Source organism: Rutilus rutilus, assembly GCF_951802725.1.
Source record: "Rutilus rutilus genome assembly, chromosome: 18".
Lineage (NCBI taxonomy): Eukaryota > Metazoa > Chordata > Actinopteri > Cypriniformes > Leuciscidae > Rutilus > Rutilus rutilus.
In genome coordinates this window covers 3,982,588-3,995,464 of record NC_140231.1, presented here as the reverse complement: position 1 = coordinate 3,995,464, position 12,877 = coordinate 3,982,588, and the positions used below count along the sequence as shown (strand labels likewise).

The following is a 12,877-nucleotide window of genomic DNA, read 5'->3' as shown; positions in this document are numbered from 1 at the left end:
TAATGGTGATTTGGCTGGATTTTTGAGAGATCCTATTGCTCTCTTACTGCCTAAAAAGAATTTCACTTTCAAGACAGACGACAGACCCAGAGCAAATTTACTAGCCTCACATGCCTGTGTGAAAGAAGCAAGCTAAGCAAATATCTAAATTCACATGACCTTGGCCCTTGACATGCACAATTAGGATATGCAATGGTTTATCTAGTTTTGATGTGGATACATTATTCTATTCTATTCTATTCAATTCTATTCTATTCTATTCCACAATTATGATGCAATTATTATTTTCCACAATGACAAACTTTTGGTTGACTGTAAACTAGTGCTGTCAAATCGATTAATCAAGATTAATCACATCTAACATACAGTAAAAATGTGCATATTTGCAATAATATATTATTGTATTATTGTATATTATTGAGTATTACAGTATTTTTTTAACTTATGTTAGATGCAAATAATCGCGCTTAATCAATTTGACAGCACTACTACAAACCTTCTAGAATTTACTTTAAAACACAAAAGTTCTTAAAAATATTATTTTGTTTAAATGCTGGTATTATGTTTTTTTTTTTTTTTTTTTTTTTTTACAATTATGGAAATTTTCGCTCAAAGTTTTAATTTGAGTAATGTATCAAGTGGTTACTGATAATACTAAAATATTTTTACTTTGTGATTATCTTTTTTTAATTTTTTTTTAAATCTTCAAACCTACTTTTAATAAATAAATAAATAAATAAATAAAATTATCATGAACGTTTGAATCATGAATAGTGATTACATTCGACGACCTAACCTTGACATGTCATAAAAGGTAAAAAAAAAAATCATTTTAAGAAACTTACTGACCTTGACATTAGGGTCTACCAATAATTTTCTTGTCACATGACAACAAAATGGCTTTCTGTTAGCCTACACCACACTGATTTTGATTTGACTGGCTACTCTTTCAAATATTATTTTAAACTTTTCTTTCGAATAATAATCATATTATTATTATTTTTTAATGATTTTAAGAAATTGCAATAAATTATAATGTCAGTGTATAAAATGCATTTTAAAACGAATTCTTGAATAAATTAAATAAAAAAAAGGGTTATGGTGAGACCAGCAGCGCAGTAACATTGCGTATACAGTAGCCTATTGAACCACATCATGCATGAATAAACAAACCTTCCCACCATCATCATCATCAGCATCATCATCATCACATGCGGTGCCCATCAGATGTTTCCACAGACGCATAGTGATGAGTTGATCAACAGTTGAGGACGTGAGCTCAGCTGTGCAGCTCTCAGCAGTCAGACACACACACACACACACACACACACACACACACACGGTGATCTGGATCAGATCAGATGTCCTCTGCTCGGAGACTGGGGCTGTCGTCCGCGGATGTGTGTGTGTTGTGATGCAGGCATGAGTCTCTCTGGACTCTCGAGCGCATATGGGAGGTAAAGCAGCATGTTCGTGTGTTCTGCATCAGTGTGTCATTGACTCCGGCTCTGCAAGGATCTTATCACGGCATTGCGGTGAGTGGAGAAGTTGTGTGGGATAGTCTGTGTGTCCAGCACTCATCTGTTCACTGCAGTCTCGCCTGTGGCCAGTGTGACTGCTGGCATCGTTTTGGGGATCAACTCGACCATCCTAACACATTAAACGGTAAGTTTATGATTACTGATGATTTATATACAACAGAGTTCAGCTACAGGTCAATACAGTATGTGATCTTACATCGTGTTTACTAGCAGTTTTCTAACTCATTTATTTCTGCCACTCTATTTGGACTTTACATTATACTGTTTATGTTACTGTGTAGCCTAAGTAAAGAGTCTATTTGCACATTCTCCTGGTTAGTAAAGTACTTTTAATAAGGTCTAGTTGTCTCACCTTTTATCCAGTGAATATATCTTAGGCTTGGTGTTATTTTAGAAACTATTGAACATTTCACATTATTGTCATGGGAACTGATGTACAGTGATCTAATAATGTAATATTTTTATTTAAAACGTATTATTGGCTTTTTAAGGGCTTTTCAGCAAGTCATGAAACAGCATGTCAAAAAAATAACATTAAATATCATGTTTTGGCTAGCAGAAATGAATGAATAGCAATTAAAAAAAATATATTTAAAATAAAATCTACTTTCCTTTTATTTTATTGGTGAAATTTAGCCCTTATGACAACCGGTGATCAGGGATTCCTTAACTCTTTTTTGTCAGATTAACCTGGTCAGTTTTGTCAGTTTGACACAATATATTTAACTGAAGTACCTCTGAGATTTTAGGTTAATAATACAATGAAGTCAATAATAGTAATAATAAAATAAAGTTTACGTTTCTCTCGTGTCATGTCGGTTAATGGTCACATGACATGCAGGTTTTATCTTTTTAGTAAGTGTTTTATTTTCATTTTAATTTTAAAATGATTTATTTTAATTTTAATTTTGAATGACTTAATTACTTAATAGCTTTTCAATAAACTCACTAACCCCCTGCAGTTCCTTCACGAACCCCAATCTGGGAAACCCTGACCTAATGTACATTACATTAATGCACTTCATGTTGTTGATTACAAAGAATGGAATATATTTTCTTTCTCTTTGTATTTTTATATCAGTATGGTACAAGACGATCCTATTTAAATCAGTGTGATGAACGATTAGGTCAAAAGTAATCTAAAAGTAATCTGAAAGTAGTCCGATTATATTACCTTAAATGTGTAATGTAATGGATTACATTACTATCTACAATTTTTTGTTTAATGTAATTTGGAATCAGTAACTAACTACAATTTGTAATCTACCTAGTACTGAATGTATGCATGGGCATAGAATACGTGGAGGGACGCACTTTTAATAAAACTTTAATTGTAGCTCAAACAGTAGCGCGTTGGCGCTTGCAACACTAAGGTCATGGGTTCGATTCCCAGGGAAAGCAAGAACTGATAAGAATTTAAAATGTGTACCTTGTAATGCAATGTAAGTCGCTTTGGATAAAAGCGTCTGCCAAATGCATAAATGTAAACCGTAAATTCATCTCATGCAGAGGTGTTCACGGGCCAATGTGAATAAATCTAGATTTAAATTCCGAAAGACAGGATATTCTGCATGAACTAACATTTTATTCTTATCCAAAACGAGGCGACGTGAGCATTATGGAGTGCTAAACACTCTCGTTTAATGTATGTTTCATTCATACTCGAAGCCGGAGGGCGCAAACAAATGATTGGTTATTGTTCAGCAGTGTATTTGATTTCACGGCCCATTAAAAGCAAGAGATAAGAAAAAGAGTGGTGCGATGCAACAAAACACAATATAACCATTATAATCAGTGATGCTGTCTACACTGGATGCGGCTCAACGCGCCATGACAAATCCCCGACCGTAAACTGATGCCTCGTTCTAGTTCTGATGTACTCCAAGCATTCGCGATATTCGCGACTTGACATTTGTGACCCCCTCACTTCTGAAATTATGGCTACGCCCGGAAGATTTCAGGGTGATTGGGACACTTTTTGCCTTTGATATTACTTGGAAAAAGTGTCCCAATCAACCTCAATTCACCCCTATGTAACATAAACACTGTAATGTAAAGTTGGTCCAGATTGGCTTCTCATTAAACTCACGCTTTACTCTGTCTCATTCTTCTATAGAGCTATATATCCTTATTAACAAACACAGAGGATGTTTCCATTTTAAACTGGAGAACTTCACCTCTTAAGAAGACATGGGACTTGGACAGTCTAGCAGGACATCCGTCAGTGATGACCCAGCCGAGGGTAAGTGTGTTCTTGGACACAAAACAAGTTGTTCCAGTTCCTATAGTTGGACAGAGGACTTGAATTCTAATACACTAATAAATGTATTAATATAATATATGAACGGTTTTCATTTAACAATCTTTTCTATTTCTTCACACAAATGTATAACTGTTAGGATATTTTTATAAATAAGCACTCAATAGGTTTATTCCCTTAAACTTGTTTCTATCAGAACATTTGTTTGGGCATCCCAACCAATCCGACACAGCAACACTAAATCAATGGGGTGAGTTTAAGGCAGGACTATCTTTCTGACCAGCCAATGGCAGACAGTTCAGGAGACTTAATATGCCAAAAATCAAATCCTGTCTCCAATTTTCACCCCATTGTTGTTCCAAAACAGTATGAACTCTACGGAGCACAAACAGAGAAACATGAGCTGCTCTTTTCCATGCAATGATTGTATACAGTGACCTGCAGGAACGGTCAACCTCTAAAAAGAACAAAAAGCACAGTAACACTTTATTTTAAAGAGACAATTACGCAATACATGTACAATACACTGTAAATTCTGCATAATTGCAAGTAACTAACCCTAAACTCTAACTCTATTGCAAGTTCATGTAATTAATTAATATTACTCAGGACCCCATAAAAGTATGGTAAAAGTGGTGTATATTCAGCAGCTTTTTGTGTGAAATAGAGAATAAATTGTAAGTTGTTATTCGCTTATTTAGTTGTTATTCAACTTCCCCTTTGCTGCTGTATGTACAAGAAGTACTCTAGCTAAATAATAATCCTGGCAAAACAATCAATGTCAATCTTCTGTTGAGATCTCAGTTTAAGATTGCTCACTTTAGAACAGAATTTAACCCGAGTAAACCCATTCAACAGGATCTGAAGCTGCTGAGTGCAGAAAGTCATTTATTGAGGTTCTCATAAATCTGTTTGTGCAGGTCTAAAATTTACAACCTAGATTCCAATACACCTGTGTGTAAACGAGTCAAAGGAAGAGATGGGCCATCACAAGTACAGTTATAGCAATAGCCAATTGGCCCATTTTACAAGGCAATCATGTACGTGGGTAAACAGCAGTGCGCACAATGACTCAGTAAAGCAAACAACTATTAAACAAAATTTTACATTCCTTGAAGAAAATTGGAGTGGTGCTAGTCAATGAGAAAATAACCGACACAATGTGAGAGTGTTGTGGGTGTAAGAAGAGCCACCCCCAAAGTTTCTATGGCTTTACAACCTGATGGTATTCACATCGTTTACTGCATAGCACAAGCTGACTGGTTCATGTTGCATCTGCAGCCTATGAGCTTGCTTCTCAACATTTAAATGGCTGGTTAGCATTCTCTATAGCAGTTTGCTGCATGTTTTCAGAGTTCCTCTGAAACTCAGCTGCTAGATAAGTGAACGTCTTTTACGCCTTATCTCGGTGCGTTATATAAGCTGCAGCAAGTGGTTTATGTAGTCGATGTGAGAATGCAGCGTCGAAGCATCGCGGATTTAAGAACAGGGAATTAAGTATTCGCACATATACACTTTCACGCGGGATCATCATTTTCGCTCCTTCGCTTTGGGTTCAGTGATGTGTAAAGGTCATTAACTATGAAATTAGTTCAAGTCACCTATAAAGTAGGGTTTTTAAAAAACTCCTGTTTTGATGCATAGTGTGAATAAATTAGCATGTTAGCAGCTAGTGAATATGCAGTTTCTGTTTACACGCAATTGTCATGCTGTGAGGATACAGTGACAAAGGATTGCGCCTGTATGTGAACTTGTTAAAGTTGGAATAGTAATTTGCTTTTGTTTCGGTTATTCAGCAGGGCTTACAGCAGTTTTGAACACTTTGTGCAGCATTAGCAGCAGCATGCATAGCAAATTTAGATTGCTGGGTTAGTGAATATTAATAACAGCAGAATGCATAATACATTTAAATTATACTGTTTGGAAGTTGTTGAGATTTCAGTGACAAAGCATGGCTGGTACGTAAACTCGTTAAAGTAAAATAGGCATTTGCTTTTTGATGTTTTTGCTTATTCAACAGGGCTTGCAGCAATATGTACAGCAGCTGCTGCATGCATTGCAAATTTATACTGCGACAGGGGCAACGGGGGCAGTTGTAGCCTAATGGTTAGAGAGTCAGACTTGAAACCCGAAGGTCGCGGTAGGAAGAACGAAGAAGGAACGACCCAGGAAACGAAGAACAAGACACCTAACCCCCAATCGTTTTCCGGGCGCCGTAGTTACAGGGTTGTTATGTGTCCTTCGTATCAGAAGCACTTGAAGTACATCAGAAATAGAACGGGACATCAGAAATACCATCAGGAATTAGTCATGTTGTGTCTGTTATGTATTCCCAGGTCTTTTAGGGTGCTTTCACACTTGCCTCCTTCTCGGTTGAATCGCACTAGAGTTCGTTGTCCCCCTTGGTGCGGTTCGTTTGGGCAGGTGTGAATGCTGCAGTCGCACTCGGGAGCGCAATAAAAGCGGACCAAACAAGCGTACCGAGACCTCCTTGAAGAGGTGGTCTCGTTACGCTTTCAAACGAACTCTGGAGCGGTTCGTTTGTGGTGTGATCCGACCTCGAACAGACCCAACTGCCTAAAGAACTGCGCATTTTTGGACTAAACCAGCTGCCGTAGTCAGTTGGTAATATTTTCGTAAGACTTCGCCATTTGCAGTGCATTTTCCAGCCGCATCCGCGCTTCATTCTCTATGTGTATAGTTAGCCTAAAGTGGTGTATACAAACTATGTAGTATATGATGACCAGAGATATAATCAGTCTCTCCGTAGTATGACCTAACAAACCGGCGTGTTGTCTGCTGGCTTTTCCTCCTCTCTTTGTTGACTTCCGGGAGTTCCGTTGGAATTTTCCTGCACATTCACGTGACTGCATTTTGGTTCGTTTCACCAGCTCGTCAAATGATTCAGACCAGAGCAATCAGTTTGGTGTGAAAATTAACCAAAACAGCTGAAAAATGCTACAATGTATATTTTGTTGCCCTTGGTCTGGACTAAATGAACCGAACTACAGATGTGAAAGCACCCTTAGTTTGCATCTTGCCCTGGTTTGTTTCCTGACCTGGGTGCCATTTTTATAGTCCTTTGTAGTTTTCTTTTTTGATTAGTACCCTGATTGCACCAGGTGCGTCTTATTTGTCTATTACCCTGTGTGTGTATATAAGCTCTTGTACTCCTGTTTATTGTCTGGTCTTTTCTTTTGGTGGATGTCGGTGTCGTTGGTCTAAGCTCCTGGTTTTCCTGTGTTTGGTTGATTTTGTTTGTTTGGCGGCATACGCGGCATCTCCTCCCGAGGCGGCGGCGTCCATCTCTGAACTCTCTGCCTGCCATGTCATGGCCAAGGAGGCTGAATGTGAGCTTCCTCTCTGCCCTGACACGACCACGGAGGTCGTCCCTGAGCCCTCTGTGGAATTTCTCTCACTGGAACGAACATGGGAATTTCACTTTCTGGAGCGGACTTGTGAATTTCACACTCTGGAACAGGCTCGGGAAATTCACTTACTGGAATGGACTCGGGACATGAGGATCCACAGGTGGCCAGCACCCACTCAACAAAGTCCAAAAAGGGTCCTCCACGACAGGCTTGCCTTCATCTGCTTATTAAGTTTGGTGTAGTACAATACCATTAATGTGTTCAGGAAATGGAGTCAGGCACGCCAGTTGATGAAAATCACTCGTATGGTCCTCGAGGGTTATTCCCTGTTGTTCCAGGCAGAGCATGCGCACTGCTGGTAGTCTTTGTCTTTGTTTAGGTCCTGTCTTCGGTCATAGTTGGGTGGCTGTAACAAAGCGCATGATACTCAAAATAGTATTTTAATTGAAGATTCCACCATACAAACACACAGGAGAGAACTTGGAGAAACTGAATAGCATACTATAACACTGACGAGAAAGGACTATGAACTGAACAAAACAGGGAGTACTTATACCATAACTAAACGAGGGAACTAATGAGTTAATTAACAAAGGAAAGGTGAATGAGATGAATCAAAGAAACACATGGGAAAACTAAGTCAACTGAAAATGAGCAAACTGAAGGAGAACACAATGAAAACAATGTCAAAACAGAACATAACCCTGACACCTCATGCAAAATGATTAAATGATTCTTTATGTCCAAAGGCGATGTTTATTAGCATGCGCAAACCAATTTATAAAAGGAGTTCTGGGTGCAGAGGAGATTGATGACAGGTGAGTTCAAATAGAACTCTGGAGAGCGTGAGTGGGTGGATGAGGGAGTGCAGAAGTGAAGAAGGACCCGGTGAACTCTCCCCCTCTAGGAGCAGTTTCCAGATGCTCCAAAACACAATAATCCATGGGGGAGTGGAAGGAGAAAGACGCCAGGGCGGAGACCATAGAGGCAGGAAACAGGGAGCAACCAACAGCAGGATCACCAGTGGAGAAGATGGAGGAAGGAGCCAAGGCAGAGAGGCAGGCAGGAGGATTCAGGGTGGAACCCCCAGCAGAAAGGCCAGGATGCAGGCCCACGGCAGAGACGATGGAGAGAGGAGCTATGATGAGGATTGGCAGGCTTCTCCAAGGCGATGAGTGACCGAGACTGAGCCCATGTTGGTGGAGACCCAGGCGGAGCTGAAGAGCTGACAGGACGGACGACATCAATGACCTGGAGAGCAGGGCGGAGCTGCGGCACTGGAGGACTGAGACGAAGGCGGTGCGACTGAGGACCAAGGTGGAGCCGACTGGTCGACTCATCTCCTACTTTGATGGGGGGTCATTTCAAGCATATTATTATATAGCAGCAGTGTGTTTTCATGCTCACAGCAGCATAAACATTTTGGCTTGTATTATTCATTTTCTCGTTTCCAGCTTTGTAATTTTATATATGCTTTTTGTGCAGCAGTAGTATGTCTTACATGCTCACTGCAGCGTATCACAGTATTGGCAGTAGCAAGTTCCTGCACTTGCTCTGAAGCAGCAGCAATCTACAACAACAGCAATAATAAACAGCAGCAGCAATATCAGCTGCAGCTTCATAGATCTATTTCGACAAGACAAAAAAAAAAAATATATATATATATATATCAATCCGACACACATCTGTTTAGTTTTCACAGTTAAACCAATACAAAACAAAATGCAAGCACCACTAATAGTCAAACAGTACTGATAGACAGAAACACATTTCCTGCACTTCCCTGCAATTGCGGGGGGTTTTTTGTATGCCTTGAAAGTTAAAGAAGAGCATGTTTAGCTTTTTTTTTAAAGAGTTTTTTTTTTTTTTTTTTGAGATCTTCAGGCAATATTTCAAATTTATTGACGCCTTGATTTGGAAATTGTTATTCACTTTGTGGTAAGAATTTCCTCTTAGAGATGGGGCATTTACTATTTAGGACAAGCTTATGACCCCTCTGGATGTCTCTGTGAAAAAGGGTGTCAGCGTTCTCTAAATGGCTGTCCTAGATCGTTTGCCCGCACTCAATAGTTCACTCAATGGCTCTTGAGACATGGGACAAAACATGTCCCTCAAATGTACCTTTTCTTTTTAAAGTAGCTCTATATTTAAACTCTGAAGTTTATCACGAGTGTTATAAATGTTTTGTTTTTTGTTTTGTTTTACAAAAATACCATATTAAAAGTACCATTTCATTTGATTTTCTCTTTACTTTATTAAAACTATGAAATTTATAATCACAAAACGACCTTTCCCCAAACCATAATTCAAATATAACACTATCAGATACCCATCAGCCACAACATTAAAAGCACCTGCCTAATATTGTGTAGGTCCCCCTCATGCTGCCTAAACAGCTCTGAGACATCCTTTAAGAAAGATCCTTTAAGTTCTGGATGTTGTGAGATGGGGTCCATGGATCAGATTTGTTGGTCCACCACATCCCATAGATGCTCAATTGGACTGAGATCTGGGGAATATGTAGGCCAAGTCAAGACTTTTAACTCTTTGTAATGTTCCTCAAACCATCCCTGAACAATCTGTGCAGTGTGGCAGGGTGCATTATCCTGCTGAAAGAGGGAACACCTTTAGCTGTGTTTCCACTGTCAGGCCAAGCGTCACTGTCACTTTCAGGGCTTTATTGGGCCTAATCGGGGCTTCCTCGGCGTCAACGGCCAAAACCCTAACGCCGAATACCTTGGTATAATATCAAAGTGGGCCACAAAGGGCTTGAGGAGTGGTCTTGAACAAGGGTGGATTTTATCTGAAACCTTTCCATCATGGGCAGCATTAAGCCTTTCAGCAATTTGAGCTACAGTAGCTTCTCTGTCTGACTGGACCAGATTGGTTTTAATGTTATTGTTGATTAGTGTGTTTCTAAAAACATTTCTAAATCCTTTCCACTTTCCATTATTTTTATAAATAATATAGATTTTTAGATAATCCCCCACAGTTTAAGATGCAAAATACCAATAGTAACAATAGTAAAGGCCTAGTACGTTCAGTTTTGTATGCATTGGCTTGAAGTTGGTGTAACTGGGCAACTTCTATGAATTACACGTACATTGAATTTACTATACACACACAGGATTGAGGTCTTCTGAAGGATATGTCTTAAAGGGATACTGCAGTTCTCCCAAAAACACTTTATTTTACAGTCCAGTTCTGCATGTACATATTATGAACTTACTATAGTAACGTCAATAACTGGGTAATTGCTATTAACCCAAATCCTAAGCCTACAATCTAAACTTAGCTGTGTACTTACAGTACTGTAAAATAAAAATAAAAATTACTCACCCTTATGTCATACAGTACCTCAATGTCTTTATTTCTTCATGCGTTGTGTTGTTTGACTCTATTTTCAAGACTTTGGGGTAAATTGGAGCATTCTGGAAAAAATAAATAAATTTGGCACTCACTGGCTCCTGAAAGTTACATATTAAGGTCTGCCAAAAGTTTGTCATATACTTGAGAAATATATATATTTTGTCTTTCAAGGAACCAGCCCAGTAAACCAGAGAATAGAAAGTTGGTGGGGTATCTACTGGATGGATCAACAACAGATTATTTAGATTAAATGTTGGATGTATATATAATCATGGAAGAAAAACCTGATGGGAAAACAAACATGTCCCATATAAATCAGCCCACTAAACTTCTATTAGAAATCATGTAAAATTGAAAAAGTATTTATATATAGTATACTGTGAAACTGTCTGAGGCAGAGACAGACTTCTCATTTAAAAAATGTAATTGCTGGTCCACGACCAACAGACTAGTATCTATCGAGTAGTGACCATCAAACTGTAATTGCTGCTGACAGCATATATTAGACTGCAGTTTAGATGCAGAGATGGGCAAGGTTCATTCACAGGTTAGCATTAGATGAGGTGAGAGATTACGCTTTGAGTCGGACTGCATAACTGTTTAAATCAGATGGGCAACTTCATAAAAAAATGAAATTTGCTGACAGCTTGTTTTATTTACAATTCAGCTGAGTAATTGTCCTGGGGGGGGTTTGAATCGGTTCTGTTCCTCCCATCTGCTACAGTGTTTACTGTGTTGCCTACACAAAGTCAACATACTATTATTGTTATACTATATGTCCTTTTTGGAGCTTGAAATGTATGGACCCCATTGATTTTCAATGTATGGACAAATATATATGTGTTCTGTGTTCCACAGAAAAAAAGAAAATCATTGTATCTTGCAATGCACTAACTGTTACATTACATTTTTGTCTCTCCGCAGTCAATTTTGACCACTTTCAGATCTTGAGAGCCATTGGTAAAGGCAGTTTTGGGAAAGTAAGTTTTGCTAAATATTTACTTGAAAACAAACCAATAATCAAAACAAATGAAGCTCATGGTACTGAGGCCAAAGTGAATTGTCAGTGATCTTTATTGATTGTGCTTGAAACATTAATACTGTAGATTAAGACCTAATTTAGAGAATGCAATGAATAAAAGTGCTCCAGTTGGCTTCAAGACGGTTAATTACTACTATATTGACTCCATGGTATGGCAAGCCAATTGTCTATTATTGCGCAATATTTAATTCAAATTTATTCTGAGATTCTATCTATGTTGACTCTCCAGTAGAGTGCAGCAGTCTGGCTCCAAAAGTAAAATCATTGTTTTGTGCATAGGGAAATTGGAAAAAAATGGGATTTTTAATGATAACGTATGACCAAAAAAAAAAAAAAAAGTTGTTAATCAGTGGCATATGCTCTTGTTAAAGCCATCTGTTTGCAATATTTAAGCAAATCGTGTTAGGCAGCAGAATTTGTGGTGAAAAATGACATTATCTATGATGCTATACAGGAAACGCCACCAATCAGAGTAATTGCCTAGCAAATTGTACCAAAAGAGCTCTGTATGAAGCACTATGAATGATGTATTCGTCAAATTCGTCTCCCTACACTCTCAAAATATATGATATATGCATATTTTGCTAAATATATTGTTTCTATAGATATAATCAAATTAGTAATTTTATATTTCACCATAATTTTTAATTTGAGTATTTCATTCACAGTGCTTCGTGGAATTACCATGAACGAGTTATTTCCCTCACTAAAGCCGTTAAGTACACAGTCTTTTTTTTCGCCTAGCTGGTTGGTTTGGTTCATAAATTTAGGAAAAAATGTACAGGAAAAATAATTACAGAACTAACACCGCTGAAAAAGTGGGCGAGCACTAATGCACCCTAATGAGTGCAACAGAGACTGTCCAGTTTTTCAGCAACATTGGATTCCCATTTTTTTTCAATAAACACCACTTACCTTTTTTTTTTCCCAGGTATGCATTGTTCAGAAAAAGGACACAAAGAAAATGTATGCCATGAAGTATATGAACAAACTTCAGTGTGTGGAGCGCAATGAGGTGCGCAATGTCTTCAAAGAGCTCCAGATAATGCAGAACCTGGAGCACCCGTTCCTGGTCAATTTCTGGTGAGTTTTTCCAAGTCATAAGTGATTCATCAGTGCTGAAACATAGTCCAACAGCAGTATAATTTACAAAATAACTGAATACTGTTCTGTACATTTGTTAAATTTTCATGATGTGATAAAAAATGTATGATGTTTTTTGATGTAATGTAATGAAACAGTTGACCTTGGAGTGTTTCAGCTGCGTATAAGTATTCTACTAAGACACCAGTGC

General features: G+C 38.2%; 1 protein-coding gene across 1 annotated transcript in view; it reads left to right on the top strand.

Annotated features, from left to right (window-relative positions):
* Positions 1 to 1,244: 1,244 nt before the first annotated feature.
* stk32a (serine/threonine kinase 32A) overlaps positions 1,245 to 12,877 on the top strand; it is a 75,683-nt gene continuing 64,050 nt past the window's right edge. The window contains exons 1-4 of the mRNA XM_084386431.1: positions 1,245 to 1,665; positions 3,658 to 3,783; positions 11,466 to 11,521; positions 12,515 to 12,666. Of these exons, the coding sequence (XP_084242557.1) occupies positions 3,732 to 3,783; positions 11,466 to 11,521; positions 12,515 to 12,666 (260 nt within the window). The 5' untranslated portion in view covers positions 1,245 to 1,665; positions 3,658 to 3,731. The remainder of the gene's footprint in view (positions 1,666 to 3,657; positions 3,784 to 11,465; positions 11,522 to 12,514; positions 12,667 to 12,877) is intronic.